Below are 27,934 nucleotides of genomic sequence, written 5' to 3'. Positions count from 1 at the left end.
AATGATGTGCAGACTGGCCTTGTATTTGGGAAATTTGAACTAAATTCTTCATTACAGAGCAAAAGATAACTAGTGTATATTCTTGTTCCTGTCTCTGGCATGCCAGACTTGTGCCACCCTCCATCAATAACAGACTCAGCAGACAGAAACACCCAGGATAAATATAATGTAAGGCAAATAGGCAAGGCATGGCTCATTCTCATCCTTTTAAATAAATAACATGCACAGTTCAATGAAAGATCTAGGCAACAAAAAGTACCTCAAAATTAAAAACCTGGAGAAAAAATATTATTGTTTTTCAGTATGATTTTGAGCTGGAGACCTATTTTTAGGAACTACAATGTAATGACTATTTCTAGTAGCTGTGCACAACATGCATGTGAACTGTAGGGAAAATTCTTTTTGGAGTGGTGAAACTAGTCAGAGATCTACATTTGGAAAAAATATTTCCCTTGCTGAAGTGACCTTTCAACATGAATTCATGGTTTCTTCTGGCAGCAAAAGCTTGCCTTTCATTTTTACAAATATAAGCTTGCTGCTAGAACTGCCTGAGCAGACAAACTGTATTTTTCCTTGGTGAGTTTAGTCTTCTGTGGAAAGCATCCAACTGAAAGGTAGGAATGGGATATAAGCTGGGGAAAGAAAAAAGAAAAGAAAAAAGAAAAAAAAAGAAAAGAAAAGAAAAGAAAGAAGAAAAGAAAAGAAAAGAAAAGAAAAGAAAAGAAAAGAAAAGAAAAGAAAAGAAAAGAAAAGAAAGAAAAGAAAAGAAAAGAAAAGAAAAGAAAAAAGAAAAGAAAAGAAAAGGAAAAAAGAAAAGAAAAGAAAAAAGAAAAGAAAATAAAGAAAAGAAAAGAGAAAAAAGAAAAGAAAAGGAAAAAAGAAAAGAAAAGAAAAAGGAAAAGAAAATAAAGAAAAAGAAAAAGAAAGGAAAAAGAAAAGAAAAAGAAAAGAAATAGAAAAGAAAAAGGGGGTCATAAGTACATGTATTTCAGAAACTACCAGGGATTGCAGTATTTGGGGTAATGGTTACTTTCCTACACAGCACCTGGCACATGAGGCACGGAGCATGTAACGCTTCTCATCCAGCCTGTTCAAACTCTGGGTTAGAGCCCATACGCAGACAGAGGACAGAGAGAAGTTTCCTGATGATATTCATCCACATTTAAGGTGATAAATAAGACAGTAAAGGGGGTATCCAAAGGGTTCATTAGGTTTTTATCCTTTAAGCAGACAAGGTACAGCAAGTTTTATAATTATTCATAGGTATCCCAGATTTTCCTCGGTAGTTTTCACAGATTTAAAATGGAGAGTTTGGCACCAATTTCTGTTTTAACAAACAGGTATTTTTGCTAGATGACTTACAACATCTTAAGTTCCATGTGCATTTTCTGTCCTGTGGGGTCTTAAAAATACAATTCTTCGTTGATTGTGTGGGGTTTCTCTCTATGGGGTTTTTTTGGTGTGTTTTTTTGTTTGTTTGTTTTGTTTGGGGTTTTTTTGTTGTTTTTTTTTTTCTTGAGTTCTTTTAGGTTTGTGTGTGTATGTGTTTTGGAATTTTTTTAAGTTAACCCACTATCTGCTGGGCATGGGGTTTCCTTTTTTTAACCACCAGTGCTGACACCTGGTGCTGTCCAACAGCAGTTCTAGTCCACAGCTCTTCAAGCAAAGAGGTTAACCACAATTTATGGCAACAGGAAAAAGAAGAAAAAGTCATGTTTGGGAGGGAAAGGACAGAAATTAAAGAAGACACTGAGAGATGAAGTAACAGCAGATATAGCCAAGCAAATACATTAGGGCAAACTGTGCAAGAGTGTAGGTCCCTAAGCATCAAATTCAGTCTATTTATTGTGATACTGAAGGGATGGCTCCCTTTCCAAGGTAGAAACTGCCATGATTGTCTGGTCCTTGGCAGTCCAAGTTGGGTCTGCAGAAAAGCTGACATACTGCAAAAACACAGTCTAATTTACATCATGCTAACACATTTGTGTTCTAATATATTATATAACTCCTATCCTACCTTTTGGAATAAAAGATCTGCATATGTTTGGCTTGTCAGAACTAAGTAAGGTCCTAAGGAAGTTTGCTGAGATTGTTGAAACTTTCGTGCAGATTGAATCCTCGAGGAAATTCTACTTTCTCTAAGTCATTAGTCAGACATTATCATGAAATAAATGTGGACCATTGCCACATGTCTCACATCATTTAAAACACCATGGTTACAATTCCCTTCCTTTCTGAGTTGCTTCCCTTTTCTTGGCTCCTGTGGCACCTACCAGGGCACGTCTGTGCTCCAGACTGCAGTGCTACATACAAAAAATACTCAAACTGACTTTAAATAAAGTAATGATAGACACTGTAACCTGTGCCAGGAGGCAACTCTGCAGAGTTTTGGGCCAGCCTGAGGATTGATCCCAGTCATCCTGGGACTGAACTGTTTCCAGCAACTCTATCCAGACACCACAGCAGACCACATCCCTTATGCACTTGATATCTTCATAACTAAGCAGAAGAGTCTGTGTGAGTTCTTGCAAGATAGCAGAAAAGTACAAAGAACTTCACACTCCATGCAATAAATTGCTCCTGCATCCACTGAGATGAAAGGCTACAAGTACAAGATTTTCCTTTTATCTATGTATTAACAAAAAAGCCTGAATCTGTAGACATGGGCTATATTGAGGCACATCTACTCTGTAGTCACTGCTGTCAGCGAGCTGTAGCCAGGCTAGATAAGCATTACTGGCTGTGTAGGGATGCTGGTGCAAGCACGAAGCAAGTGAGGCTGCCCAAGTCCTGCCTCCAGGGAACGATGCTGCACATCACAGTGCTGGTCTGAGCCAGCCAGCCTGCCTGCACTTGTGGAACAAAATGCCTAAGCAAAATGAGCCCTCACTAACAAGCACCTCAAAGGATTAAGCACATCTTAAGGAGGCTATTTGGCAGGTAGTGCTATGCAAGAGCGTGCCTCAGGCAGCCACGCACTAAATTCACATCCTGACTCCCTCACCAGAGCCAGCGCACGGGCACCCCTGACAGCCTGGCCCGCAGCTTGGCTGCTTTTCAGCAACACACAGTAAATCCTGCTCGTGCTTCCAGCAGAAATCAAAACCTGCTGCACCCCATGAGAAGCACAGGAAGGATGAGTTAGGTACACACATAACCATGAGGCAGCCAGAATTCCCAGCTAAAAGGCTGTGAAATATGCTGGTGGCAACAAGTAGTCAAGGAATTGTCTGGACGAGCAAAAAGACAGTGTCTTCTCTTTCTTCTCAAGAGTATGGGATCAAAATACATTAAGGGGCTCAGTACAGCCACTGCTGCTATTCTAAACTGTCCATTTTTGTGGCATTTGTCTAACCTGAATACCCATACACTAAGAAACAAGGCAGTGAAGCCCCCTGTAGAAATAAAGTACAATTCAGGCTTTTTAGAAATTCATCTCAGCTCTCTGTTTTATTGGCCATTTTTTTAAAAAAGAGGGAATAATATCTTATTGACTGACATGATCTAAAAGGAGAATAAAAAAATTATTAACAATATCAGTCTGGAATAAGAATTTTGGAGCAAAAATGTGAAAATTTAAAGGGTTTGAAGTGGGGATAAAGAAAATAATTTAGAAGGCCTATTTTGTGAATCCAGAGGGTTAATTTATCATGGAGTAAATCTGGAACTTAAAAAGCAAAAAATGGTTTATTGGCTCTGAAGGTCAGATAACTGTTGTATCATATTCAATAAGTTAAGGTTCCAGGGGGCTACAGGGTTGCATGACAATTGCAGGAATCCTTATAAAGTCTAGTTTATACCTGTATCGTTAATAGCTTTCTAATCCTTTACCACAAATTTATAGTTTAGAAATGGCAACACATCTTAAAGATTAAAGGTATGTGACAAACAGTTCATGTCCTTTAATAATCAAATCACATAGCTTAGATTGGGGGCTTATCAGGCTTTTTCCTACTCCATGGTTTCATAGGTAGAGAATACTTTGTATCCCTATTACATGAATGATGAATGGGACCATTGCTTATGGGCTGTTATTTGCTTGGCTGTAGTCAATATGTTTTCTTTGGACAGGGACTTCAGTGATTTATTTCTCTTTTGGCCTTATCACTTATTAACTCAGGGCAAACAGAAACAGCCAAGGTTGTGAATAAGGACTAGTGCCCATTTAGACTTCTAATATCAGAGAAAATATTCTTTTTAATGATCCAGCTACCCTTTGCTGCGTGGACTCTGATTGCACTTCCCTTTAACTAGAAAATAAAGGTCATATTTCTTGGAAAGTGTATACATAAAATATGCAAAATAATGTTTCCTTCACAGCCAGCTTTATTCTGACGGTTGCAGTAATTGCTTTCATTTTGAAGCTGTCCTACAGGTACACTGAATACTTCTAGTGATTGTTTTTTTACGGTATGTTATGGTACTGCCAGTGTTTAAGAAATACCAAATATAGGAAGGTTCTGTGTTCTTATTAGCACACAACAGGGATTTTCCAGTTTACCTCCATCATCTCCTCACTGTCTGGTAACACTGTTTTTCCTGCAATCAATTAGAAGTCCTGCCAGCTTCCTTTCCTGAATTTCTGCAAATCAAACCAACCACCATAATATTGCTCATATTGCACCCTGGTAACTGTCCATACTTCACTCCACTGGGCATGTCCTAAAAAACTTCTAAACAAACACTTTTGTAACAACATTAATCCCCAAACCCACCACCAAATAATAAAGACTAAAATTATTTCATCTAGAAAGTCTTGTTCCAAAACAATTGAAACCGTTTTTCCTCCCTAAATTTTCCAGGCAGGACAGGTGTTTAGAGCGGCTGACTTAATGGACCAGAACACAGAAAGGGCCAGGTTCAAGCTTAAACTCAAACAGAGATTTCCTGAGAATAACTTCTCTTTTCAAGGGCTGGTAACACCCAGATCATATCAGTGATGGGAAAGCTTGGAGGGAGAGACTGCACCAATCCCTGCATTGTTTTCCCATCTGTACTTTACCTGCAAGTGTCCTGGACACAGCAGTGGTGGACCCAGTTCTCAAGGGACTATGGCATGACTTCCTCCTATGGCATCAGGGAGCCACATGTACAGCTTAACTTCTTCAACCCAACACACCACCACAAAGACAGGTCCATCTCTGAGCTCCACACACCACCTGATGCCTTTGGTGTCCCCATGGCAAGAACCAGCTGGGAATGAACACTCAGCACATAGAGATGAAGGGGGAACCCAGTGAACTCTGCATTAGGATATTTTTTAAACACAGGTTATGAGGATTTTTTGGCTTGTTAAATTGACCAGTAAAAGTTTACATTTACAAATTATTTGATTTCATTCTTCCTTACTTGATTGTGTTATAGTAAGGATTTACCATCTCTCCTCTACAGAGTCTCTCTGAGATCAGGAACAGACTTTATATGGAGCATCCAAAGCACAGGATAACCTGCAGTGCAGGGCTGTCTTGCTTCTAAGAACAGAACCAGCTCTTATTTTAAAGTTAATACATTTCTTTGTATTGAAGGGTTTTGTTCCAATCTTCTGTAGCACTCTGTGACTATTTAACTTCAAGACATTCGACACCTTTTGTTCTACCACTGCTATTAGTATTTACTAGTGAAAGGCAGATAAAAACTGCTGTTAAAAACAATGGCATTCATTGGCTAGCAACGAGATCTCATAGCTGGTCAGTCTTCTGCCAAAATGATGTGCTCTATATTTCATTCCAGCCTAATAATTGTCCTATCTTTGAGGGTGAAGAATTTTATAAACATATCAGGATAAAACCTGAGACAGCATCAGAGAGGCTGGATTTTTTTGTTTTATTTTTATTGTTCTGTTGATGAAACCCTTCTCTCCTCATTTATACTAATCAGTTATTTAGGTACTCATGATTTAATAATAAACACACATGAATGAGGCATTGTAAAACTAATGTGCATTACAGATTTAAAGAGAAACTGCCACTAGGTTTCAACATTTCTCAGGAACTCACAGACATGCAGCTATGGCCAAGGTTAGATGGTGTAAGGGTCAAACTCCAGTCTACAGGGATCAAGAAAGGCTCCAGTGGGGCTACAGGAACCTCTTGACAGTCTGTCTCTTTTCACCACTTCTTTTTTCTTCCTTTTTTTTTAAAATTTTCTTTTTTTTTTAAGTTTGCAAACTCCAGAACTCTCCCTTCTGAAAATTGATTGTTTCATCAGTTATGTATCTTTTGAACTTTGCATAGTTTTTGGTACCTTCTTGAAAGCAGACGATTTTGCTAGCAAAAGAAAGGACTGAAATTTACCAGTCTGGAAACTTCGGGAACTCAAAACCAATCTTTCAGTGATTCCAGTTCTGACTGGATGGCTGTACACGGCTTCAGCTCTGCTTGTAGGGCCATGGAGTGAAAGTTTAAATGGTGAAAAACTAGTTTTTGGTCTCATTCTTGGAGGGTTTTGACTTAAATAAAAAGAGAATGATTCTCAGAAGACAACTACTGTATATTAGACCATTTAAAATTGAAAACCTAAAAATGAAGCCACCTAACACAGAGACTTATTGAAATGTTACCTAAATCATCTGTGAGCCAAAAGGCTCTTCCTGTTTGTACACACACTCAGATGTTTTCAGAAGTAAATAAAGGGTGAAATGAGGATGGAACAGGATTTTTCCACATGAGGCTATTTCTTCTTTGTAGGAACTAGGGGAGCGAAAAGTTCACTGAGAAGCCCTATGACATTTCAGAGAAAGAGGCAGTTCCCAGGAATCCTGTGAATATCCTGACCTTCACAGCACTAGTATTTCTACATCACTCCACACCACATGGCCAACAGAGTAATGCAAACACTGGTCAGCCCCAGCAGTGTCCACTCTGTCCCACTCAGCCCTCACCACAGTTTTCCTGGAGGATCAGCGCTCAGCATCTGGGTTATTCCCACCACACAGCAAGTCCTGTGTGTCTACACTGACCCTCCATCCACCCATTCCTGTTAGCAGCACTTCTAGAGACACAACACATCCCACAGCTTATACCAAACCCCAAATGAACTGGGGGGGATTTGCCTGTGCCCTGTCAGAACACAAAGGGTTTAGCCTGCAGCCTCCTTGCAAGGCTAATGCAAATTAAAATGGTCCCTAAATTCCAACTGTATCCAACCATGTAACCTACTCTGAAAAAGAAGGAGCAGTATTTGGGGTACTGCTCAGCCAAGAATCAGAATTAACCCCATGTTGCACACATAACCTTGGTGACAAAGCTCTGTACTTCTGTCCCCTGTGTAGTCCTTTGCTCTGGTTTGGGAACAAAAGAACAAAATCTTAAACTGAGCAGGTGGTAGAAGACACTGCATAACGCATTTTTATGGACCTTCCATATGTCCTTTCCAATATGCAGTGAGATAAATTCTCCCTTCACTTACATTCATGATGTTCTACTCAAAACCTCACACTTTAGTACCACAGGAAAATTATTCTGTAAAAACCATGCTGTCCTGGATGCCTCTGTTTTTTTAAGTTAAAGCAAAGCAAAAAAAATCTCAAAGGCCTGTCTGGGTATCACAGATTGGTGCCAAATCTCAACCCTTAGTTAATTCAACCAAGTAGTTTGATTCATTTTGCCAAACTACATATGGCTTTGTATCCCTAATGGCTTCTTTCTTTATCCCAGTTTCCCCAGTCCTAAAGTAATGGTAGTGACACATACCTGACTGCCAAGTTGTGACATGAAGCTTAATTCATTCACTGCTCTCCTGTGCCAGAAGAGACTTAGATATGAAGGGGACTCCAGGAAAACAGTGGCCAGCATGTTTGGGTATTTTTTGTGCAATATGGACTTTAAATATTATTCCAAAATGAACACACATGCATGATGTGTTCAGATTTCTGTATTTCTATTAACGTTCTCTCAGGAATGTCAAAGCTTAAAATCTAAGAAATAATTGCTCTCTAAGTGCATGCTAATGGCTTATTCTGTGGATGGAAAATAAAAAACTTATGTTTTCTTGTAAGCACAGGGTTGAACCCTGGTTTATTTCTTTCAGAAATACTCACAAAAGCCACGATTTCTCTGTATATTTGTGACCTTGATTCCTAGATGGCATATGGACTACTTAGAGATCATGTTACTAAGTTATTTGCAGTTAAAGGGGAAAAAAGGGCTAAAATTAATGGGTCACTGGGTATTTTCTTCTGAGAACTTAACTACTTAACAGTAAGAAAAAAACAGTTTACAGCCAGGTGGCTTGAGGGGATATTTTGTTGAACACTGATTAAAAATAATTTCTTCTAAATGAGACTTGACCACAAAATGGGACCATTAACGAGCAGGGACATTCTCACCATAAAGGAAACTACGCTTGATCAACTGCTGCACCGCCCACAAACCCCAAGTCTTTTTCTCTCTCACACACACTTTCTTTTGCTTTCCTCCCCCCCCACCTTTTTCTCCTCTCCCCTTTTCTTGTTCTTAATAGCAGGGTAAATAAGAAGCAAGTGATGCTGAAATGTTTTCGGCCAAAAACAGAGGCCAAGCTCCTCTGAGAAAACATTTGGCCTCTGTGGTTTTGTAATATGTTCCAGAACACTGAGTTCACTGAAGAACATTGTGAAAAACTCCCATCGGCTGGAGTGATGCTGGGGAATGTTACTGTATCCCAACTTCCAATTGGTCCATTTCCTGCAGGCCTTGTTAAAAAAAAAATAGTGCTATGTGGGAGTTAAAACAAGTTCTCATGGGAAAAATGAATGGCAAGAAATTCTAGCTTTAAAAGAAACAGCTAATCTGCTAGTTTGATTGTTCTTCAAAACTTACAATGAACCAATAATCCTAATTAAAACCACTTGGCCTAGTTCTCTAAAGCATCATAGCTTTTTCTATGCTTCGTTTGTACACACCATAGACTATTAGTTTTTTTCTAGTGCTCACTAACAAAGTGCTGACTTTGGTGGGATGGCTGAGCTAATTTCGTGAACTCAGTGTGAAACCTTAGCTAAACAAAATTGTGGTAATTTTCCTTAATTTGTAAAAGTGATTGGAGTGCAAACAAAATTTTCCTCTTGGGTCAATCCTATAATTTTCAATTAACTAAAACTAATCGGCAGGCATGTACTGAACCTGCATTTTGTTTAAAGGGCTGGAAGGCACTTCTGAAGGTCAGGATGCATTAATTGTTTTTATTTTAGTTTCATTTAGTCCTTCTTAAAAAACCACATTTAAGTTCAGGCTGTCTTTAAAAGGAAAATGCAAATGGTGTGAGGTAAGATTTAAATCACAATAGCTTTTCTGTATCTATCCTAACTCCATAAGTAACTGCTTAAGTAAAAGAATTGTCCATGGACTGGAGCACCTTTGATTTTATCCTTATTGTTTACTATTTCATAACTTTCATTTATTCTATTAAAAATACTGTGTTTTAAACACCAACCTGAAAATGCATTTAGGAAAACACCCTCCCTACTGGGACACCTTATTTCCACATGCAGCCATCTGCTTCTGGGCAGACAAGCTAAACTGCTGCCCTCCTTTTTGTGGGAAAAGCTAATTAATGATGATCTGAAAGCAACACCAAAATTAAGTCCAAGTCATTTTTACATTTAAATCACACACACAAAAAAAATCACCAAAAATTTCTTTACAAAGCCTAAGGTTGCAGGTTTCCTCCCTTTCTTCTCTTCTTCTCCCTCCACAAGTGTACCTGCCATTTCACCAACCCCAGGTGCAGTCACCTCAGTGAGGTGACACAAAGCAGGATAGCCCAACTTACTGCAAGTAAGTAAGCGAGGAGTGAAAAGCTTCATGGTCAAACAGTCCAGAGCTCTGGCTGACACTCTCAGGTTATACACGTCATACACCATCAATTTGCACCAGTTGAAATCTGACCCTTTGCTTTTTCTTTTGTTCCAACACATTCAAACTTGAAATAACTTCTTTGATATGGTATGTTATTGTCCAGTATATGGATTTCCCACACACTGTTGAAATCATAATGCTCACAAATAAACACACACAGCCTCCACAAGTACCTGATCCTTGGCCAGCAAGGCAATACATGAACATTTTAAAAGCCAGTTTTAAGAAACCCAGTGCATAATCCCAACTGGGGGAGAGGGTGTTTGAAAAAGACAAAAAAGCTTTATAAGGCACCTTTGTTCAACTGGTTTAGTATTAAAAAAAATTCAAATGAGAGCTTTGCTGCCCAGCTGGAGCACAGAATTCTCTCCTCTGCCTTGAGTCCCTGTGTATAAATTGGCAGCTGGAGCAATAGATGTGCCCAGTAGAATTCAGAATGCCTCATAGTCACAGGTATTTATGATCTAACTTGTTCTTAAAGTTTCAGGGAAAATCAAGAATGAGGAAATGAATTGCACTGGATTGTGCTGAATCACAGTGCAGGCAGTTACAGCAGTAGCCCTGTCTGCATATGTGAACAACAGGCACATCAAAATCTGGACAAAGTCATTAATTCTTGCAGCATGCACACACCTTCTGAAGAATCAATGACACTCATTCTTTTTAAAAAAAATTAGGTTGCTACTTGATTTATTTCCCAGGCCATTCTTATAACTACTGAGAGTGGTTTAACATTGACAGCATCTGCAATGTCCTATTGTGGATTTTTTGTTAATAATTCTTCAAGCCAAATCTCAAGTGTGAGAGACCACCCCAAAACACGCTGCAAGTCACTGTGTCTGCAGCACTGGCTGGGGTGAGAGCTGCTTTACCTGCCTGGAAGTCACAGACAGTTCTGGTGAGATGGGCAGGCAAATAAATGCCTGCTTTGAACACTTTCAACACTTGAGGATTAACATGAGATGGAGATATTTAGAAGACAGGTTTGTGATTGCTCTAGTGTATCTGCTTGCACTCCTCCTCTGTTTAAATACTCCAGTATCTGTTTCCCTCCTTCCTCCCATGTAAAGTGTTGTCCCATTGCAACGGCAAACAAGCAAACAAAAATCCCACACTAGTTTGTCTTCAGATTCATCCTCACAGTCACCCATTTCTGAATCCAGCCTCAAATGGGTGCCTTCAATGATGCCCTCAGCCAACATATTAAAATATAGTACAGCTTTTAATGATGAAGGGAGAAGTCCTAATAATTGTGATACATTGCCTGCCCTATTCCTCCACCTTATATCCAGTACTACTGAAGCATCCTTACCTGTGTAAATGAATCTTCCAGGCGTTCCCTTGCAAAACTGCTTTGACTTGTAGGACAATGTGACTTCTACAACCCCTGGGATATGTCGGGGAGGCGTCTGTACACGGATGGCATGTGGAGTAATCAGCTAGAGAAAACATTGAGAAGGAGAAGAAAGAATAAAAAAGCACTGTTAGATGCTGAACACTTCTTTAATAACAGTTTCCTCTCAGATCACAGTAAACAAGCTTTGAAACATGTAATTAACCTGTCACTGTTTGAATACAATCTTGATGTAACCCACACAAAAGCCAGTGACTACAATATTTACAAGCATTCTCTTCCTCAGCCATAATAACATTATTTCTGTTCTCATATATGGCAGGCACTTGTTTCCAAGTGCAAGCATTAGTCCTGGCTTAATGCAATAGCTTCAGTAACAGCAGCAGGATGCCTGTATTTGCTCAGGTGAACACTGAGGTCATGACAATGTCCAACAAATCTGAGTGATAAATGACACATGGTTACACGTGTGAACAACACACAGCACAAGCCCAGGCTGAGATTCACTGCACAGCCCCAGCCAGGGGTTTCAGATACTCCAGTCCCCAGCTGACTTTTGTACACTGGAAAAGCACCATGTGCTGCTGTTTTAATTTTCTATTCATTTTGTGGAGGTGTAACTGAGTACTGCAGAAATGCAAAGTTTGGCTTCTGAAGGATCTTTCCTTTCAAATGGTCAGAGCACTCAAAAGAGGTGCACCACATAAAACCATCTAACCACCACTTCCAGTCTGCCTTAACTGCAGTGACAGACACACCTCTGAGAGGGCTTCTGCAGCTGTGGATTTAAACAGAAATAAGTGGACAAACTTAACTTTCTTGCTATTGGGGTTGGGGATTTTGATCCTCTTGACACAAAACCTGAAGTGGGTCAGTGCTGCACTTTTCAGGCCCTAGACCATTTTTGCTCTTTCAGAATTCTGGAAGTTCAGAGTTCACTAAGTCATGTCAGGTTGACTCAAATCTCTGCTGCACTCAGAAACGACAGCATATCCTTGCCATCGTCAAAACATCCTCTTCTCACTCATTATGTGTCCTCAGAAAAGAATATTAAAAAGAAGTACATAGAAAAGGTGACAGGATTGTGTCCAGCAATGAAGATACAGCTTTAACATGTGGACAATCCTTTTCTGACTGTGGCACATTAACACACCTCTAAGGCAACAAGACCAAGACCATAACCCGGCTCAACCGTGAGCAAAGTCATGAACACCCCATGAAGACAGTCAACTGTTCTATGCTCTTGATTGAATAATGTCCTGGATTAAGGAATAAATTTCAATAGATTTTTTTAAAATAAAAAGTCAATTTTATGCTTCCTTTTACTAGGAACAAAATGTTTCAGCATTGTTTAAGGTCCTACCAAAAAACAGACTTTTAACAACTTCTTTGTTTAGGGCACAGGACTACAAAAAAAAAAAAGAAAAAAAAAGCACGGAAGGAGAGTAATATCTGTCTGAGAGCCATCTGTGCTATGGAGGGAATGGCATACACAGTAGGAAGCTCTCCATATTTAAAATAAGAAAATTAATATTAAATCAAGCTGAACATTAAAACCAAAACTACCAGCATCAAATGTTCCAAAAGTTATTCAGATCTACAGAAGTCAAAAGCCATATGTCATTTTAGAAATTATGGAGGGATTGATGTCTTCTTTTTTGTGAACTCCAAAGAACATGTTTTCAGGCCCTACTTTGAAATTATGTGATTTAGAAACATTTATTTTTAAAAGAAACCTGCCTATTTGGGTTTTTTTTTCTAAAATACTCACTCTATCAACTGGTTAAAAAAACCAAACAAAACAACAAAAAAAACCCAACAAAACCCAAAACTAAAACAGAAGCAAAACCAAAAAGCAAACTTCCAAGGAATAGAAATGCTTTTACTTAAACTGAGTTGGGCTGACCCAAGCCTAAAAGTCCAAGTCAATTTTCTCTATGTCCTCCAACAGTCAAGAGAGGCAGAAAGCTCTGCCAAGTAGCAATTGATTTCTAGTGCTTTAGATACCTCTCACTCACGTTGGGATGAGCCACATCCTGGAATCATCCACCAAGATGACAAGTTTGGATCAGAGGCTTAACTATAGGCAGCCAAACATAGCAGATAAATCCCATCTTCAAGTGATTCTAGTTAACTGGGTGAACTGGCAAGATGAGTAAAGTTTTATGGCATTTTTAGGGAGAAAATATTCATAAAAACAGTCAAGGATTTCAATACCAAAGGTTAACACGCTCATCTTACTACATCAGCATAAGTCTTTTACCCCTCACTCCCATTCTGGCATGAGCTATACAGGCAGCTTCTGGTTGTATCTTTGAATTTCCCAGCATTTACTGGTCTGTCACCACTTTAATGTTCTTTAAACATAATTTGTGGCATTTTCCAATACTCATCTTCCCTGGTTCCCAGGAAATGTCTGACCTATTTATGGTCCATTGTTACAGAGAGCTGGGGAGAGTTAAGCAAGTTTCCTGGTTTGTTCTCCCCAAACAGTTTGGTTTTCCTTTGTGCTCTGAAGTAAATAAGTTTAACTGTGTTTAAAACCACAAATATACAATAATGTCGCCCACACATTCCCAAAGGGTGAACATTATGTCTGAAGTCCTATGGTTTAGGATGATCAGGATGTATTTTATTCCTCTCTTCTCTAGAGCTAAAGCTTGGGAGGTATACCAGGAGAATACATGTGCCTTTTCTTTTTGGTTTTTCTCCTTAGCATCTGTCATTGCACACTGCCAGGGACACAGTGGTGAGCTAGAAGAACCTTTGCTCTGGGATAGCCTTCAGTTCTCGTGCACACAGAGGGGAACTGGCCAGCTTGGTTATATGCCAGCAGTTCCCTATATTGCTGTCATATCAAGAAATTGTCTTTAGGGACAAACAACATTCCCTTATGCATGAAAACCTGCCCTCTGAAATCCACCTTTAGTCTCATACTCTGAATCCACAGTCCTGCCAAGACCTGCCCTATGGACTGGGACCAGCTTTCCAAATTGTTCTGGCCCTGTTTTGCAATCCCTGTGACCCAACTGGTGCTCCACACATCTGGGCACTCCAGGGTCAACCATGACAAAAGCAAATCTGCCCCTGACTTCAATAACTCCAGGATCACGGGATGTTTTTCTGCCTACATCATCAGCCTCTGGTCTGACACTGGCAACTCACTCCACCTTTCCCAACCATTCTTTCACACTGACATAGCCTGTACTTTCTTCAAGACAAAATTTGCCTCGTATTTGCATGTAAATCATCTGGAAAAGGTGAGCTATTACCATCCAGGGATATTAAAAGTAAAGACACCACTTCTGGAAGCCTCTGAGCCCCAAACAGTTGGTAAAGAGTTTTGGGGAAGCATCACAGCATGCTCACCCTGTTGCTTTTACAGACATCTGTCCTAGACCAACGCAAAACACAAGATACTGAGTGAGATGAACCTCCCTGTGTAACCCAGCAGGGTCAGTTGGATGTTCTAAGCTGGTAACTCTTGGTGGATTAACAGATATCAAAACAACCATAGCAATGGCATTGCAAGCACCAAAAACTCTTAAACATGAGTTATGTACAACTATGAATACATTTTTAAATGTAAATCTTGACCAGTGATTTGGAAATGAACCCACCGGCCAAAATCCCAGATCTTTTTGCTCCTTTCCAGCATTTAGCAAAGTGAGAAATGGTGCTGGATATAAAACTAGCAACTGAACCCCTTCTCCAAAGGGATTTTCAAGTGAATTGGACTGATATTTAGCAACTGCATTAGCTGTTTGGTATAAATTTCTACATGTCAGCTGGGACAAGCAGTGGGTTGCATTAAAACCTGAGTTTGAGATTTTCAGAATGGTGGGAGGTGAATGTCCTTCAAAATCCAAAACACATTTGGGTCATGTGTGTACAACAAGCCTCTTTCTGTGGTTTGCTAATATATTTTAGACATTCTTGTGTGATACAGCATCATTTCACACTCTCCAGAGTGCCAGGTTACTTTCTTTTTTTAAAAGTGACATTTTAAAAGGAGATGTCATTAATCTGAGTCACTAGTTTATTTCTGCATGCTTGAGCTCTGGTTTGTGGTTAGGGAAATGGTGACAATCAGTCATAAATTTGACTTTGACTCTGTGTGAAGAGGACCATTAGGACAGGAATGAAGAAAAATCCCACTAACTGAAGGTAATGTCAGCTTTCAGCAAGAACTGAACCCTTAAGGTGCCTATATTCTAAAAAAACGACCATGCCTCAATTCTGGGCATCCAGATGCTGCTTAATAAGCCTTGGTTTGCAAAAAGAGAGTGCCTACTCATTTTTTAAAAGTGAGTCAGAACTCCAAAATAAGCACTCAAAACCAGAGACTTCCAAAATCAATAATAAACATAAAAAGCAAAATAAAAAACTATGTCACAGAATTTGATTCAGCAGCAGTAAAAAACCCCAAAAAACAACAAACCACCAAACCAAAAAATCATCCTCTGTTTCTGTGCTGTACAAAGGTAAAAAAATGACGTTTCAGTACTTCATCTTTTCTTAATATAAAAGAAAAAGAAGTTGTTTCCAGCTGACTCTGTACAGCTGGAGGAATGTTCTTGGCAGGAAAATGTTTGAAGAAATAGTTCATTTTAAGCAAATCTTGTAGAATATTTATAAGAAACTAATTTTGTCTTCACAATCATGTATTTGCCCCGAAACTTGACTCTTGGATTTTCAGCACCTCAATAAGAGAGAGAAACAACAGAGGATTCTTATCAGCAGCTTGTATTTGGAATACTTGCAACAACGCACAGACACAGAACCTGGGTAAAAACCTACAAACAACAACTCTGTCTGCCTGTGGACTGGACAAACAGACAGACAGAGTCTGTCTGGCAAACAGACCATTTGCTGGGAGTTGTCTGTCCAGATTCAGCATGTGCACACGATATACCAACGCTGTTTGTTTGTTGGTTACGAAAGTCCCTTGGAAAAAAAGGCATTAGATGGCCCATTTTGCTGAATTCTAAAAATATCAAGGGCCCTTAAAGTCATTTTTATAAAGTAATATTGGAGGTAAGGATTAATTGAACCTACTGGCTTAAGGTATCTGCATTTCTGCACAAAATTAATGTGACATATTAAGTTCTTATTTAGTTCTCCCTGGCTGAGAAAGGTTGCAATTATGTTAGTGTTTACGGCTAAAATATATGTTTGAATAATAAATATGTGTTTCAGAAACCATTTTAAACCTCCTTTTTTTAACACAGTCAACTCCATTTCAAGCATATAAATATTTCAATTACAAAACTTGAATACATGTAAAGTAAATTAAAAATATATTATTTACATTTCAAATTATTTATAACATATGCTGCTTGACAGCAACAAATTCACTCTTAAAATGAACATTATTTTTTAGCTTTTAACTTTGTTTCTGAACTGTGGTAGGATTCATATTTTAAATATCCTTGCAGCTCAGGTATTTACATGGATTTTGCTATAATAAAATCTGAGTAATATAGGACCTTTATGATAGTTCTCTTCACAGCACCTCTCCAAAGAAGGTGACTAATCTTATTACTGTGTTAGAGAAAGGGAATTGAACTTTAAACAGATTATATGATTTGCCCAAGGTCCCATGAAAAGTCTGTAGCAAAATGATGCTTAATTTAAACATTAGACTTCATCCCCCAAACCACCTGCAATTATAACTGAAAGTAAATCCAGAAAAATCCATGTGAAAATGCTCTGCAAGACTCACTATTTTTCTTTAGGTTTTGTTTGGGATTTTCTGCAGCTCAGTTAAAATTATGTTTTCTTTGGATTCATAAAACAACAGGATGAACTTTAAAATTCATCCAGAATTCAATGACAAAATAACCTGGCCAGGTTTGCTCAAAACGGCCTGACTGGCAACTCAGAAAGAACCTGCTCCAGGATTGAAATGGACTGAAATTTAGAGGACTGACAGTTCAATTTTATATTAAATAAAACAAAAATATTCTTCATGGGTACTGAAATGCTCTAGACATTTTTGGAAATGGGAAGGCAAATGAAAGAACTTATTTTGTACTTCATAGGTGGCTTGTATGTGTAATTTGAATTATTTATAGATCACTGTTATTTAGGGATCAGTCAGACAGCTCATGCATTTCTGCACTTGTTTATCATGTTTGTCTGCTTCTTTTAGAAAGAATTTCTTTTCCCCTATAGAATTTTCCATTGCTCTCATAGGTTACAAAATGGGGAGCAATTCTGTAAGGGAGAGACAGTGAAACAGTTGTCACTCAATGCCAGCTTGCAGCCCCTCACAGCATTCAGAGCCAACAGACTGGCTTTGGTCTGGATCCCCCCTAACATTATTAATTCTATGACAACACCTTGCAACCATCAGCAACAATGTTTGACCAGCAGTGACTCTCCTGAGATTAGAATTGCCAATTAATGGCTTCTACTAATAAATAGTATCAAGATTTATAATGAAAGATCTAATTCTGCAGTACCAAAATCGGAGCACTTTCCTCCCAGCCTCTTCACCTTTCCCTGCTAAACATCTGTAGACATAATGGCTCAATACTAACACACAAAATGCTCACACGGGACCCAGGGGGCACTTTCATGATCACATAAGGGCTTCAAAATAGGGCTCATTTACTATATCTCCTTTTCTGGAATGCCCTTTCATCCACACTTGTCCTCAAGTGGAAGATTGAGAGAGGGAGAAAGAGAACAGTGAAGCCCATGAAGGACATTAGAGAATACTCTTCACATGGAAAAAAATATGCCATATGTGCAATGGAATCAGTAGGGGGAATGTGCTTGATATGAATTAAGCCATACTGTTGATATAATAATTACATGATAAAAGGTAAAGCATCAGAAGATCCTCTTGTCCTTGGGAAGTGTTGCACAGATATTTCAGAGAGGTTGGTTTGTCTGTTAGTGTGTTTATTTCAGTAGTAAAATCATGAAAAATAAAATTTCTTACTAAACCTCCAAGAGGCTTTTAAAGAGCCATAAATGCAAAATGTAAACCTTTCCTTGGAGCTGCCTCCCTGTACTAGTGGGGGAACTCAGCCACGGCTTCTATGGCCCTGTACACTGGAGGAGACTGTTTGGGTGATGCTGCATGGGTTTTAACTTTTCACAGGCTTCTGGGGAATATCAGACTCCATGATTACGTGCCAGGAGATAAGAGGATTTAAGGAACTGGGAGAAATAGCAACAGCAAAAAATGGATAAGAAACAAAAAAAAGGTCATTGTGAAACTACACAAGGGACCCTTGCTAGGTATGACAAGTCCACTGTGGATACAATACAGTGGATTTGGTTGCCATTAGGATCAAGTTTCCACCCTTCACGGATATGCTCTTCAGAGATGCTGAATTTCTGCAATCTCCAGCTCACAGAGCTGCAGCTACAAGTAGCCAGTTTCCCTGGAAAGCAGGATCACCTAAACGTTTGTTTCCTGTAGGCCCTTAGCTATTGTAGTGCTAAATGCAGAATTATTCATACAGGCATTTTACCCTTCCCTGTTTCTGGAATAAAATCCACTGAGCTAAATTCTGGGCCAGTGAGAGGAGATGCAAATCCCCTGGCTATAATAGATTTCTGCCACAGGTAAATTTGACTAATTATTTTCATAAACCGGAATGAGGAAAGGATTCATATCTCAAGGTTTGTTGCTGATTTAGCATGTGGCATAGAGACAGGACAGGCTGGCTGTAAGCGAGACAAAGCTATTAGACATTACCGTTCAGACAACACCTACCTCACTCCAAACCAGCATGGTGCCGAATATGACCTGTAACCCATCAAAGAAATTGTCTCCTATGATGATGACAGTGGCACCTCCCGTAGTCCATCCTTCACTTGGACTGATGGCTTTGATACATGGTGTAGCTGCTTTTCAACACACATGAAAAAGAGAAGTATTCTGCTGTTAGAACCAGATTTTAATGATAGAAGAAGTGAGAAAAATAAAATAAAAGGAGCTTTCATTTCCCCCCTTACTAACAAAAAGATTTCAGCAATCATATTCTTTCTAGTACATGTGCATGACCTCAAACTATATCTTTAGAAGCACTTTTTTTCTCAATTAATTTCTGTTTGCTTTTATTACCTGCATTAAAAAATATTTTTTTAATCATACATTAACAAAATAATCACAGCATGATGGGGAGAGACCAATTGAAAATCAGGACAAATCCCTTTTTTTATTCTATATGAAATCTGCAAGACCTGTGTTAATAAAACAATCACCAGTAAGTTTGTTTTTTTTTTTTCCATGAGAACCCAAATTCATCAAGGAAATTTCCATGAAGATTATGGAAAATATTGCCTAAATAAAAAAGGGTGTAACCATCATTATTTTTTTAACTATTCTGCAATCAGATCCAAGATGTTTGAGTACTAAAATATCCTGTCCTGATTAATGCTTTGGCTGCTACAAAAAAAAAAAAATTAAAAAATAAAAAAGCCAAACCCCACATCCACATCCCTGCCATCCAGTCATTCCACTTCTGTTGCGTCTACAGGATAAGTGAGAAGCATGTGCAACATATTCTGCTATATCCACAGAATCTGTCCCTGCTTTCACCAGCCACTTTCTTGTCATTATAGGTACTAATTGCGTCCTGAGAGGATGCTGAAAATTCAAATGCTGCTCAAAGTAGTCAGCTCACATCTTGAAGGAAGAGCTTCTGGCTTAAGGCTATGTAAGAATAAGTAGGCTCAGGTCAAATATTGCTGGGCTAGGGCAATATAAACTCTCACATACTGGTTCTTCTCTGCTGTAATGGGGTACCTTAGAATTTAATTGTCCTGAAGCAACAGGAATTACTTGAGTCAGGTAAAAAGCCCTGAGTAACTCTGTTATGGAGTCTCAGAGTGGTCACATATGTTGATGAAAAGAAGCCACTCCACCGCAAAAGCCACCAACTTCTCCTTGAATATGACACCATACCACTAGATAACATTTAAGTAAAGCAGGTACCACAGCAATTTCATTAGTCATGAAAAACAGGTTCAAGGAGCAGCCCCCAACTCCACTAGTCAACGTAAGTGTTAGAAAGATACTTTCCTTTAGATATACCTCTCCTTTTAGGGTTGCTGGCATTTGACTGTGGATTGCTACTTGGTGGGAAGGCAGGCTGAGCTGCTAATTTGGTTTGTAACTTTGAGTATTTGATGACATACTCAAGGAAGAGCACTCAGGCACTTCATCAGGTAAGAATTTACTAGGAAGATAGGAAAGGGACCCACATGTTAGCACCATCCAGGATAACACCCTTGCACCCATCAGTTACTTAATGTGGCTGTGTGGTGAATTACCTAATGAGGCACAACCCCTGTCCTAAATTCTTCTAATTGTAAAGACTGAAAATTAACTTGTTCATGGAAGCCTAATTTAAAATGCTCCAGACATAAAATGCTAAAGAGACCCTGTGCATCTTTATGATTATTTAGTGAAGTTCTGGTTGGTTGGAGCTAATTGCAAGAGTCAGTGTGGCTGCTGAGAAGCTCTTTCCTGCCAGCCCCTGGGCAGGGCAGGCACAGAACTGAAAAGCAAGAGGGAGCTGAAAAGAGAGCTGTTGAGTCACCCTTAGCAGTGAGTGTTCCTGTGGACACTGCTGCCCTCCCAGCACCGGTGATGGCAGGCACGTATGGGAAGCAAACAGACCCCGTCCCTACCTACAAAAGGTTGTGTCAGACACAAACTTTTCCACTACTTAAGCTGAGGGGGATGCCAGCTCCAGTGAAAAACACAAACAGGCAGAAAAAAACCCATTACCCTACTCCAAACTTGGCAGATCACAGCCATTAACTTTTACATGAGCTAACAAAGGAAACATCCTAATATTACCACCATGAAAATGTAGTGCGCACACAGAAGTAACTTCAATATGTTTAATTTGGATTCAAGTTACTTGCATAACAGTCTGTATAAAAACCATTGTAATGTCCAAAAGCAAATGCCTTCCCTTCAGCCAAGCTAACAGCAACGGATTTACAGTGAAAGCAGCTTTTCAAGATGCCATCTAGCCCTTTCACAGTATCAAAGTTTTTCATAAATAAAAATTAAAATCTCTTCCAAATTACACCCTTTACAATATTTCCAGCTGATTGTGGACACAATTCCCCCACAATAAAACCCAGAGATAATCAGTTTCCCATGTGTCAGAGTATGAGCTACTTCTTCTTAAAGGCTACAAGCAACAGTTTTTTCCTAAATATCAGTGAATAAAAACTATCTGAGACCATAAGCCATTAACAAAAAACATATGCAGGCTTTGCTGAAGGGTTGTCAAGCACTGGAAGGAGCTGCCCAGGGAAGTGGTTGAGTCACCATCCCTGAGGGTATTTAAAAGCAGTGTAGATGTGGCACTTGGGGACATGGTTTAGTGATGGGCTTGGCAGTGCTGGGTTTACAGTTGGACTCAATGATCTTAGATGTCTTTTCCAAAGTAAATGATTCAATGATTCAAAATTATAGATTCAATTCATCTTCAAAATGAATGCAAGATACTGCTTTGCAGTTATGGGTCCCCATTAAAGTTCTTCCTATTTACCTTGTGATGTTCTTTGCAGTCCCTGCATTGCACTCAGGAGTACAAGGTGCCTCACTGTCTGTGCTGCCTCATGTATTTGATTCTGGTACTTTATATGTGTATTTGCTTCCTATAAAATGCATGCTAAGTCCCATCCATGGCAACTGGGGGGCCTTTAGCAGACACTCAAATCTCTGAGCTGAACTGGGGCTGTGAGTTGTTCACTGGGACACTCTCACCCACAAAGTCAATGTGACCAATCACACGTGTAATTTCATTTTAATATGTAGAAATTGTGCTGAATCAGTGCCTCATCAAAACTGCTGGCAATAGCCCAGGACATCTCCTCTGAGGATGAAAAGGCAGGACTTGGTGGTTTAATAAGCAGGCCAGGATGGTGCCCTTTGCAGGCACAGAATGAGATGGAGTGATAGCAGTGTGAATTCCCAAAAGATTTCAAGGCATTATTTTCCCATGTCACAAAAACCAGTGGGACTTCCCAACTTCCCTCACACAGGTTGTCTTATTTTAAAATGCAAGTGTCTGTACAGATTGGAAGGGCTGCAGGAATGTGCTGCCCTGCCAGGGAAGAGGTGCTCAAGGGCTGCATCCCAAGGAAGCCTAAGGAGACGTGCTAAGGGAGGCATCCAGACTGCTACCTGTTTTTGAAGGCACAAAACATGTTTATACAATGACATATTTGCAATAACCAGTGTCATTCAGGACATTGGTCTTACTAAAACTTTGCCCTTTCCAGGCCCTTTGCCTGGAGCACCAAGGAGCATGGAAGAATTGGGTCTCATTTGCAGCAGCACCACAGGTAACACTGGGAGGGGGCAAGGCAATGACCTCAGCTCTATTTTTGCCCCTGGTACAAATGTCTGGCCAGTTCAGGCCCTCAGCTCTTCATACTTCTTCTGTTAATCATCTGGCAGCTTCCAAAGTGCTGTCTGAAAGGTGTTTACTTCTGTGAAACCCTAGAAAAACAGAGCTAGGCAGAATAATCTTTTTACTACAGACTTTGATTTTTCTACATTTTGGGTTGGTTGGAAGAGAAACCAAAATACAGAACTTTTTTTTTCAGAATGCAAAGTGCCAGAATCTCTATCTGGAATTAACTAAAACACTCTTTAATATTTCCAAGAAAAACAAAATGTTTTGTTTCAAAATATTATCACTTCTCATGCCCTTCTGTAACACCAAAGCATCATTTCTAAAAGAGTGTTTTTAAAAAAAATAGAAAAAAGTTACATAAAATGTAGTTTTTTCTTTTAGTCAAAAGATAAAACTAAAAAGAGAAAACCAAATATCACCCTCCTACTGCAGGCATGGACCTTGCAGGTCCTTGCTGAAGGTGATGTGGCCAAATCCTCCACCTGCTGAAGTGCCCCAATATCTGAGTCTTAAGGAGCTGCTCTCTTTCTTTGCATAATATCAAGGCAAATCAGCATTCTGACATGTTTCATTGTGCTGCTCCTGTGGGTTGAGCTCACAGAGATGTCAGAGGGAGGCACTGCAATCCCAAACTTATTGAAGCCAATGGGAATTTTTCTACTGACTTCAAAGTTAAGGTCTCCATCAATAAATGTTAAGGATTTATGAGCAAAGACCTTAATGACTTCAAAGGAAACAATATTCTTATGAAATCTTCATCTTTGCTCAGAATGCACATGGCTAAAATCTTATCACTTTCCATACAAAGGATGGCAGGTACCAACTGCAGCACATGGGGAGCAAAACCGAAAGTTTTTTGTTGTGTGCTGTGTGTGTTGATGTGTTCCTGTGTTCCTGCACCTCCCAGCTACTGATATACAGGGGATTTTTCTTCCTTCAAACTGTGACAATAAAATGATTTCCCCGCCACAGTTTAGCATAATGGTTCAGAAATGCTCATGGCATATTGCAGAGTTAAAGTGGAAATTATTAGGTAGCTCTTCTTTGTTATAATAATGATCACTCCACAAATAAAAGCTCTTCTCCCAAAGGTACTGCAAGGCACAAAATGCTAATTCTGAAGATTATGTGTGCGCTTTTATTAAATATTACTATGCCCTGTCTGTTTGAGGGCTTCACTGCTCTGATTGTTTTATGAGTGCCATGTTAATGTCAGCCCCATCTTGCTAGCAGCAGGCACACATTTTAGCTTTTGTATGAGAGTTGATCAAAGGCCACGTGCTGAGGGAATTGCTGAGAAAACACGGACAAGCGATAAAAATCTAACAGATTAATTGGTTTAAATTTCATTTCAGGGCATTGAACTTTGGCTCAGGACACAAGTACTACACTACCAGTCAGGGCCTAATTACCACATTTCCAATTTACCTCTGAACAATGCTTGGCAGGGAGAATAATAACAGTACTAATAGTACTAATAACAATAATAATAATAACTAAACAACAGCAATAACGTCTCCTCTTAGCTTCTTGTACACGTTTAACAACCAACTTTGTGTGCAGACAATTGCACTGGGAAATTCCTCTCTCCCACCCCCCCCACCCACCTGCCCTCTGAGCTTTTCTACCTGCCTCAAATAACACCTGATGACAGAAGAAATAGCAAACACCCTCAGGAGCATCTGAATTTACAGAATTAATAAGCTACACATTCCAGTCCCCCACAAACACACAGTGGACATTTCATACTCTTAATTTGGGAGCTGCATTTCTAGACAGGGATAGCTTTTTATCCTCCAACAGAAATTATCTGTTCCACTGATAGAAAACAGAGGCCAGAGAAAAAAAAACATACTTACCTCGAAGTTTATGGGTGGCCTTGGAATAAGGGTTAATTGAGCTTAGAGGTAAATGTTCACTGAGGTGAATTAGTGGGATGCACAGCTATCAGCAGGGCTCTGGGACTGCTCTTATTTAGCTTCTGAAATGTATTTGCTCTATGATTAATATCCAGTTTGTGCTGGTGACTGTAAGAATGACCTCGCCTGCAGTTTTTATCATGAAGTGTGGTTTCATCCTCTATTATTCCATAGATGAGGCTCTGACAACAGTTGCTGCATCACAACAGGAGTTTAAATGATGGGGCACATGCTTTTATTTTTCTTCTAAGAGTATTGTGACACGCAAGAAGAGTTGCATAAAGGCAGTTAAAACTGGATATTAAGAGGAACAGGGAATTTATGTCTCATCTTAGAGGAAGTACTGAAAATATCTGGAGTTTAATTTAATCTTCCTTTTTTTTCTTGGATAAAACCTAATTCCCAGCTAAATAAATAAATGAGCCACAGATTAACCCACAGTTTATGGGTCTGATCCTGCAACCTGTTAAATGCTTTCGCCAAACTTCTGATTTTCGGAATATCAACACAAATCAGTTTTAAGCACTCAAAACCATGAGTTACTGAGGTTATGATTCAACAAACCACTAAAGTAAGTGCTTAAAAACTCAGCTGAAGAAGTTGCAGAGTAAGGAACTCTATTTTTTAAGATAGTTGGGCAGTGCCCTGTGCAAAGCTGCCCAGAGCTGTGCCGTGTACATGGAGCTGAGGCTTCCTATTTCAAAACACACTGAAGTTACACATAGACCACCCTGTGCAGAGCAGGGCTCATCCAGCCTGACTCAAGAACCAGCAGTAGCAGAACCAACACGCCAATCTTGGGAACTGGGTGCTGTGGCTATGCAGTGTTGGAGACAGTCAAACATAGCAACAGCTCAGTGCTAACTTGGATTTCTACTGCATTTTTATATCATCTGGTGTAGATCTTCCCTCAGGTACCTCACAACTAGTGAAAACATTGAGGGTTTGTCACTCTGAGCAAGGCAGTGCCCAAGAATGGTCCAAGCCTAAATTCTTTTCCCACAGCACTCTGGAGCCAAAGGTGTGCAGCACTCATTGGAAGGCTCAAGGCCTTTTTGATCAACAATTTTAGTTTAGCAAATTATGTTTCTCCTTAAAAGGGAACAAAAATATTTCTGCCCTTCTTCAGTTATAAATTTACATAGGTGTCACACAGGAGGGAATGGTTACTCCATTCATCATTGGTTTTGTGGATTTTAGACATTAGACACTTTAATAGGTCAATTTTATCATGGGGTTTTTCAGAACTGAAAATTGTAATTTTTCCAAAATTGTCCAGCTTGGGAGAATGAACTAAATATTGGGGGGGGGGGGGGGGGGGGGTGAGCTGGGCTGTTTTGTTGAGTAGAAAGACTCTCTGGGGTTTGTGCAGGTTTATTTGTTTTTCCCAAAATTATGTTCTCATTCCTGAGAAGCAGAGTTGCCATAGTCTGCTCACCTACCTTGAAAGGGTGAACCCTGAAAAGTGTGCGCCCAGGCAAAGGTGCCGTTCCAGGCTGGTATGTGGGGCATTCTTGGAGCTGTACCCAGTACAAGCAGCTGACAGCAGCTGAGGTTTGCAAAACCATCTTGGATGGGCAAAGTCTGCAAGACCAGCCCAAAGAGTTAGTCACAAATATTTCGGGAAAAGGGAATGTGGCAGAGTTTTTACATATTGTATTGGAGCATTAAATCTTCACTCTTAAGTTAAACAATGTGTTTGCTGTTTATCTTAGTAAAGTGATGATCTTCCTGCTTTCCTTCTGCGTATCGCAGCCAGCTCTCTGTCCTATTCTCTCCTGACAATAAGCAGCTGCCATGCAGGAAACAGGGTAACAGAGGTTTCCCTCTCGAGCAGATAACTCACGCAGCTTTATGCGACACAGGCACGAGGATGCGATGCCCTGCTGCCCCTTCCCAGCTCTCTCCTTTGCAGCATCTTGATATTTGGGACTTAGCATGTGCAGGCTTTAAAGATTACAACACCCTGCCAAAAATGGCAACCTCCTCCTGGTTCTTCATGACATCTGCACTGGGTGAAATCACTGAACCAAAAATACACGCGCCGTGCAATCCCTCCAGGCTGGGGGAAGGGAGAGAAGGTTGCCTTTGTTTCTGTTTTCCAATAGTGAAATTAAAGGTGTTGGCTGTGAATTTTCTGCACAACATTTTGGATGCTCTGTTTCCATTAACGGGAATTGAAAATGTAAATTATCTGGGATAATATTCCACCTACAATCAATACTTAGGCCAGTGTTTCTCTTTTATCCTTGCTGATGCCTCAGCCAGCAAAGTTACATTTCATGGAGTCCTCTGTGTTTCTCTTTCTTAATGATTTCCAAAGTTCTCAGTTGTTGATCAGTGCCTGAAAATGACTCCATGGAAAAAGGAGGCACCCCAGGATAATGTGACCTGTTACAAAAAAATCTCTGCTGTGTATTTTAAACTATTTCTATAATATAATAATTTAGTTATGTCTATATAATTGCAAGAAATTCATTTTCATTCATTCTCTTAAACCCTTTCACATCAAAGAGGAAGTTCTGGGACTTCTTTTTGCTAACTTTTTTTTCTTATTTGTTTTGTTTTACTTTAGGAGCTACCTCCTGCTTTCCAAAAATTAATAAAACAGTCAGAGTCCTTAATATCTCACTGCAAGTCAGTAAAACTTGACCTTCAAAGAGAGGTTTGCAATGTTTGTTTGGCAAATAATAAATTCCCCAAGAAAAGCGCAATGTTGCAAAAAAACTTACAATTATGTTAAATTAAATATATAGGTTCAGCCAAAACATTAATATATATAAACAACACATGTATTATTATTCTTGAAAAAATATATATGCACTCTCTCTCACTAAATATATATATACAGAGAGAGAGATTTCAAGAAGCCTAACCATTTTATTGTGATTTTTTTTGACACACTGCTCTGATTTTTCATTCCCAGGAAATTTTGCGCTGGTTTTGAGCAATAATTTTTGCATTCATTATTTTTGCCCCAGAATTGGAGAACTTCCATTTTGAGACAGCCATGAAGAAACTGTTGTGGGTGGCCTCAGCCAAACCCTATTCCCTGCCTTAACCAGGGCAGCCTCAGCTCCAGCACTGCCAGCCTCTGTCCTCCTGAGCAGCTCAGGTGCACAGGGATATACACACACTGGATCAGGAGAAAAAACAGCACATCCAAGAATATTGCACAGGGCCCAGTAAATGTTGGCAGCACTTACAGCTCCACAACTGGGAACACACTCAGACTCCAACACCAAACCACTGACCACTCTCATCCCTCAGGGGTGCACAGACATATTTTGATTCCAGGCAAGATAAAAGCTTTCCTATGAGCCCTCAAATCATTGCACTTCTTTTTCTTCCCTCCTTCCTCCAGGCCATGTTGTCACTTGCAAAGGTGCAGGAACAATATGGGAAAGCCAAACACAG

At 39.6% G+C, this 27,934-nt stretch overlaps 1 protein-coding gene across 12 annotated transcripts in view; it reads right to left on the bottom strand.

Moving 5' to 3' along the window:
* EBF1 (EBF transcription factor 1) overlaps positions 1–27,934 on the bottom strand; it is a 273,065-nt gene that overhangs the window by 52,643 nt on the left and 192,488 nt on the right. For 6 of the 12 annotated variants that reach the window (XM_071570035.1, XM_071570031.1, XM_071570037.1 and 3 more), the window contains exons 9-10: positions 18,926–19,059; positions 11,149–11,275 (exon numbers count right to left, since the gene is read on the bottom strand). In XM_071570035.1, coding sequence (XP_071426136.1) covers positions 11,149–11,275; positions 18,926–19,059 — 261 coding nt within the window. The remainder of the gene's footprint in view (positions 1–11,148; positions 11,276–18,925; positions 19,060–27,934) is intronic. The other 6 variants (XM_071570036.1, XM_071570032.1, XM_071570038.1 and 3 more) reach the window with 1 other exon arrangement.

The sequence above is a fragment of the Pithys albifrons genome, chromosome 15, assembly GCF_047495875.1.
Source record: "Pithys albifrons albifrons isolate INPA30051 chromosome 15, PitAlb_v1, whole genome shotgun sequence".
Classification (NCBI taxonomy): Eukaryota; Metazoa; Chordata; class Aves; order Passeriformes; family Thamnophilidae; genus Pithys; species Pithys albifrons.
The sequence above is the reverse complement of the archived record's forward strand: the minus strand, read 5'-3'. Positions and strand labels throughout refer to the sequence as shown.